The sequence below is a fragment of the Megalobrama amblycephala genome, linkage group LG4 (genome assembly GCF_018812025.1).
Source record: "Megalobrama amblycephala isolate DHTTF-2021 linkage group LG4, ASM1881202v1, whole genome shotgun sequence".
In the NCBI taxonomy this organism is placed as follows: Eukaryota; Metazoa; Chordata; class Actinopteri; order Cypriniformes; family Xenocyprididae; genus Megalobrama; species Megalobrama amblycephala.
Window position 1 is genome coordinate 10,671,310 of NC_063047.1, and position 5,839 is coordinate 10,677,148.

Below are 5,839 nucleotides of genomic sequence, written 5' to 3' on the forward strand. Positions count from 1 at the left end.
TTTACACACCATGGCCGTTATTTTCTCGAGAAAAGGAGTTTTCTCATAGCGTTTGCAACGCAATACTCGTTCTCTTATCTCTCAGGGAACCGAGGTTACGTAAGTAACCGAATACGTTATATACGTTTTGTTATAACAACCGATATGACAACTTTAGCACATCAGCTAAGTTATACATTCATTCAGTGTTTTCCATTAATGACCCTCTGCTGCCGCCACCGTTTCATAATGAACTGAAAATTTAAAACATAATACGTTTGCCAACGAACTAAAATCGAAACTGTGATATGGCTTTGTGCCTTTATAAAACAGCAAAAGACAGTGATTAAGTATATATACAGTCTGTCTGTGCTGCGTGTTTTAAAGAGAAGTGAGCACATTTGCGCACGCGATCAGCTGGTGATCTGGTGATCAAAATAAAAGCTCAAGGATATATCTTTTAAAAAGAAATGAGTACAAAAGTATTGTAAAAAAAAAAAAAAATGTTTGAACCCTTTTTAATGTCCAGGTACAAGTCAGTGCTGTTTCTTTGTTCAATTTGCACACTGTACATGGGTTGAAGCTCTTAATTTTGAGTTTCCAGAGTGCACCAGATTGATGCATTTAACCTTAAAATGTACAAAATTTTCTTCCGGGGGGGCATGCCCCCGGACCCCCCTAGCGGAGGTACATCCAACAAAGTTTTACAAATTACAGTGTCAAATAATGTACATTTTCTGAACAAGAATACGACAACAAAAGCTCCTTTCATGTCAGTAAAGCTATTAATAGAAAACTGAAATGTCTTTGGACAAATATAGATTTGGGCTAAGCCCATAATGTTTACAATGTCTGGCTCCGCCCCTGTCAGGTAACAAAACTGACAAAAAATAAAATCAATTATTTCACCCCAATGATACTAAGTAAACATGGACTGACATTGATTTTTAAAATTAGGGTTACCAAACATTTTCTCCGCGCATGCGCAAACTGAAATTTTTACAAAGTCTCACTCCAGCCAAAGTCCCAAAGTTGGCAACCCTGGCTAAGGGTAAAAAAAAGGACGAACTGCAGCAGCAAACTCTGGAAACTGCCTTCCAGCGACAAGATAAATTCCCCAAAGACAGCCAAAAAGCAACAAAGATAACCGACAAAATTGTGGAGTTTATTGTCCTGGATGACCAACCCCTTTCTGTCGTCGAAAATGTGGGATTTCGCCGCTTAATGGAGAATTTGGAGCCAAGGTACTGTTTGCCAGGTCGTAAATATATTTCTGAAACTGCGCTACCCAAATTATACGAGACAGTTAGAGAACACATTTTGTGTATGCTGAAAGACGTGCATGCAATCAGCTTTACCACAGACATTTGGAGCTCTGACGTGTGCCCCATGTCTTTGCTAAGTTTAACATCACACTGGGTGGACAGAGAGTCAACATTTACCCCTCGAAGTGCGGTGCTGCACGCGAACGAGTTCCGAGGGTCACATACTGGCACATCAATTGCCGAAGCAATTGAAGAGATGCTAGTAAAATGGAAAATCCCCAAGTCCAACGTTCATGTTGTTTTGCGCGACAACGCTAGCAACATGAAGAAAGCCATGGACGAGATGGATGTAGCAAGTTTGGGATGCTTAGCCCACACTCTCCAGCTGGTGGTGCATGAAGGGCTACTGTCACAGAGAAGTGTGAGTGATGCACTGGCGAATTGTAGAAAGATAGTTGGTCATTTCAAACACTCGCCTCTAGCTACTACACGCCTGGAGGATATTCAAAAAGATCTCCAAATGCCCACCAAACGTCTGCACCAAGACGTAGCAACGCGATGGAACAGTACCTACTATATGGTCGAAAGTTTACTGGAGCAAAAGCGGTCAATTTCAGCTTATGGAGCTGACCACGACCTGCCAGTGACCCTTACGTCTTACCAGTGGGCTTTACTGGAGAAAATCATCATTGTTCTGGCACCATTTGAAGAACTGACCAGACAGATTAGCTCCTCCACCTCTTCTGCAGCTGAAGTCATTCCCTCAGTCACAGTGCTGAAACACCTGCTTGCTCGGGAGAACGAGGGGGACACGGGTATAAAAACCATGAAAACAACCCTTCTTGAGGCTGTCCAGAAAAGATTCAAGAATATCGAGAATGAGCCCTTGTATGCAGTTGCCACTCTTTTAGACCCACGATTCAAAGACAGGTATGTCTAATATGTTTATTAAATGTCTATATTATAAACAAAATTTTGAAATGGTGTTTTGGATAACTAGATATTGCATTATTATTGATTACTGTTGCATTAATATGTTACCACTAAAAGCTACTATAGAGGTTGTTTATATGTTTATTTTACACATTAAGACATTTATTTATTATTTTTCATTGTATTTAGATACTTCACAGGAGCAGACAGCAATAAGCATGCCAAAGATGCTCTGACCCAAGAAGTGGAGAAGATGGAGGCAGCGTTACTGAGCAGGACGACACCTGAGGGAGCAGAGGCAGTGCCAGAAAACCCCCATAAAGCCCCACGTCTGGAAGCACAGCCAGACAGCAGCAGCAGCAGAAAGAGCAGCTTGAAAGGCCTGTTTGAGGAAATCCTGCAGGAGCATGATGAGGAACGTGGGGCAAGTAGCACTAGCACACAAGTTCAAAATCAAATACAGACATATTTGACAGAGCAAACGGTCCCACGCTCAGACAGCCCATTCCAGTACTGGGGAGTCAACCAAATTCGTTTTTCCACCCTGGCTGCCACTGCTGCAAAGTTTCTCTGTGCTCCTTGTACCAGTGTTGACAGTGAGAGACTGTTCAGTGTAGCATCCAACATTATTGATGCAAGAAGGAACAGGCTAGGAGGAGAGAGGGCAGAAATGCTCATCTTCTTAAAGAAGAATCTGCCTTTGCTCTTGAAATTATGAGCAATACTAAATTGCTTAAATGCTACTGCAATGTGTAGCCTACTTGAATGTAAAGTTTTTTTTTTTTTATATGTAGCTGCTACTCTTTTGATTTGTATTTTTGTTTATGTTTACTTAATAGGTTGGTTTTGCACTATTGTTAAATACTGCACTATTTGAAGGTTTGAATGCCTTTTTATTACATAATGGCTGCACTTTAAGTTTTTTTTAAAGGAATCATTGAAGTTGCTGTTGGACTACTGTTTTATACTTTTCTATTGAAATGCCTTTTTTATTTTACAATATTGTGGCTGCACTTTATTTAAAAAATATATTTATATTCCTATATTTATTTAGTTAAATTGCTGTTGCACTACTGTTTTATACTGTTCTATTTAAACATTAAAATAATTTAAAATAAATGGCTTCCATTTCCTATATTTATTCATGTTTTACAAAGGGTTTAACCTGAGCCAGACCTTACCACAATGATAATATCACAGTTATGCAGGCGTAGTATGATCTTTTCCTTTTTTCTTTTAACACACTGGTATCGGTACTCGGTATCGGCCGATACCCAAAGCACGAGTATCGGAATCGGTATCGGGAGGGAAAAAATGGTATCGGAACATCTCTACTTACCACTAAGAGTTCTCCTAAATAGCAGTAAAAGTTCTTAGCTAAGAGTTTTCTCTTAAAACCTATTCACAAAGCTGCTGAGACAACCTTTTACTAAGGAATAGACTGAAGTCTTAAGCTGTGATTGTGATTGGCTGATGGGGGAGGAGTCAGCGATTTCATCTTAGAAATATTGTAGAATGCGGTGTCATGTTTCCATATTAAAATAAAGGTTTTAAAATACAAATGTTGCCCTTTTCAAATAAATATTTTTTAATAAAAATGTTGCCATAGTCAAAATAAAATTTTGCCATATTGTTGCCATAAAGGTTTTAAAATGTAGACTAAGTGTCACTAATTAAACAGTATATACAGTTAATTGTCCACCTCTTAGATGTCTGCATCTCAAGAGAATGCAGAATTCAAGTGACAAATTATGATTTATAAACAAAGTTTGGGAGAAACACATTCAAACAGTCTTTCTAATCAGCTCGAGAGGAGGAATATTTACACAGACGAGAGTCGACTCACCTATAGTTATTTCAACAGTTTTCTGCATCCCTCCGCCAACCCGCTCCTCACTCGGCTGGAGATATGGGGAGAACTTTGGGTTTGGGCAAAATTCCAGGCTCAGAGCCCTCGATCCCCATGGACAGCACACCAAATATGCATATTTATTTATTTATTTATTACTCTATTTAATTATTTGTAAGTGTGAACTCATGAAAACTACTGCCACAGGTAATCAGACAATATTTATTTATTTGTTAAAGATTTTTTTTTTGGCGTCTCATCGTAGATTCAAATCTTTAAATCAAAATGTATTGCATTTATGAAGAAAAGCTTCAGCACCCAAAGCTCTATCGCTATTGCCTCAATGGTGTACAGTGTCTTTGGGTGGATTTGTGATTTGGTCTTAGTGATTTAGGAGTCCTCTTGACTACTCCTAACGTTTCACGGATTTAGGATCTAGTTTTAGCGTTAAAATGCTTTGTGAAATACTCTTTGAGCAAAAATTTAGGACTCCTAAAATAAAGACTGACACGCCCATTATTTTTAAGAGTTTCTCCTAAATCGGCAAGTTAGGAGCTACTTTTAGCCTTAAGATGTTTTGTGAATACGGCCCCTGACCTGTTGAAAAGAGATGGTATTCATCCCTCCTGAGATGATGCTGCTCTTCTGTCTAGTAATATGGCACATAGTCTTAGAGCTGAAACATGACAAACTGGGGCCCAGGTCAGGAAACAGACAGACCGGCTAAACCGGCCATGTGCCCTGCCTGCTGTCTCATGTCACAAAAGTCAGATAAATCCCAACACTTAGAAACTCTTTCACCTAGATATTATCACAGAGACTGTGTCTGCACCCCGAATAAGTAAATACAAAAAACTTCCAAAACCATTTAAAGGTGCTAAAGAGGATCTTTTCGTCGACCTGAGAAACCAAAGACTGTTAGTGAGTTTTTGAAATGAGCGCATGCGTAAGAACAGCCCCCCTCCTTCACAGCTCATTTCGAGGGAACGCCTCCCAAAACTCGTGCACGAGTATTGGAACACGAGTGTTTACCACCGGCATTCGCTGTGTCGTGTTAGTGGATTTATTATGTCGGACTCACCGCAGGTAACTCATAATCTGCAGTTGTTACTCCCGTCTCCTGACAAAAACATTGCATGCGGCGCTTGTAGAGTGTGAAAAGTTACTGTCTCGCACAAGGAACGTCATGGCAGTGATTGACAAGCCAGAGGGCCAAACGTTTGGCTGATATTTTTAAGGCCCTACCTCGTGCACAGATGATGTATATTAATATTATTCCTTTCAGTGCACCTAATAAATAGTCTTTTATCAGTTAGTAAAGACAGTTTCAAGTAATATTGCAAAAATGTATAAAACAAAACATCCTCTTTAGCACCTTTAAGGGTAAAAATTTTATTGTTGTTCAACAAATAAAAAACAGAGATAATACTGATAAACAAATGATAAAGCTTGGGTTGCTGAATGTTAGATCCCTTTCTTCCAAAGCACTTATTGTAAATGATATTATCACAGACAATAATCTAGATGTTCTGTGTTTGACAGAAACCTGATTAAAACCAGATGATTACTTTCTTTAAATGAGTCTAGCCCTTAAGGTTAAGATTACCAACACAATCCTCATCAGAAAGGCAAAGGGGGAGGTGTTGCTGTAATTTATAGTAACCCCTAGTGAAAAAATAGCATATTTAAGCACAGTTTATTCGTATGTACTTTAGTATAACTAAATGTATTTGTGGCACACTATAAATTGGAACAACTAATTTTGTACTAAATGCATTTTAGTTGTAAGACTTGATTTTTCTGGTAAGAAAAA

General features: G+C 38.9%; 1 protein-coding gene across 1 annotated transcript; it reads left to right on the forward strand.

The window, feature by feature from the left end:
- Nucleotides 1–649: 649 nt before the first annotated feature.
- On the forward strand, nt 650–3,236 carry LOC125266071 (zinc finger BED domain-containing protein 4-like). Its single transcript, XM_048186544.1, has 2 exons — nt 650–2,174; nt 2,367–3,236. The coding sequence occupies exons 1-2, from the start codon at nt 961–963 to the stop codon at nt 2,893–2,895; spliced, it is 1,743 nt and encodes a 580-aa protein (XP_048042501.1). The 5' UTR covers nt 650–960; the 3' UTR covers nt 2,896–3,236.
- Nucleotides 3,237–5,839: the final 2,603 nt, after the last annotated feature.

Bases quoted from the DNA above. Each gene is read 5' to 3' on its own strand.
- LOC125266071 (XM_048186544.1), top strand. From the start codon at position 961: ATGCGCAAACTGAAATTTTTACAAAGTCTCACTCCAGCCAAAGTCCCA. The intron at 2,175-2,366 runs GTATGTCTAATA...CATTGTATTTAG, and splicing joins GACCCACGATTCAAAGACAG to ATACTTCACAGGAGCAGACA.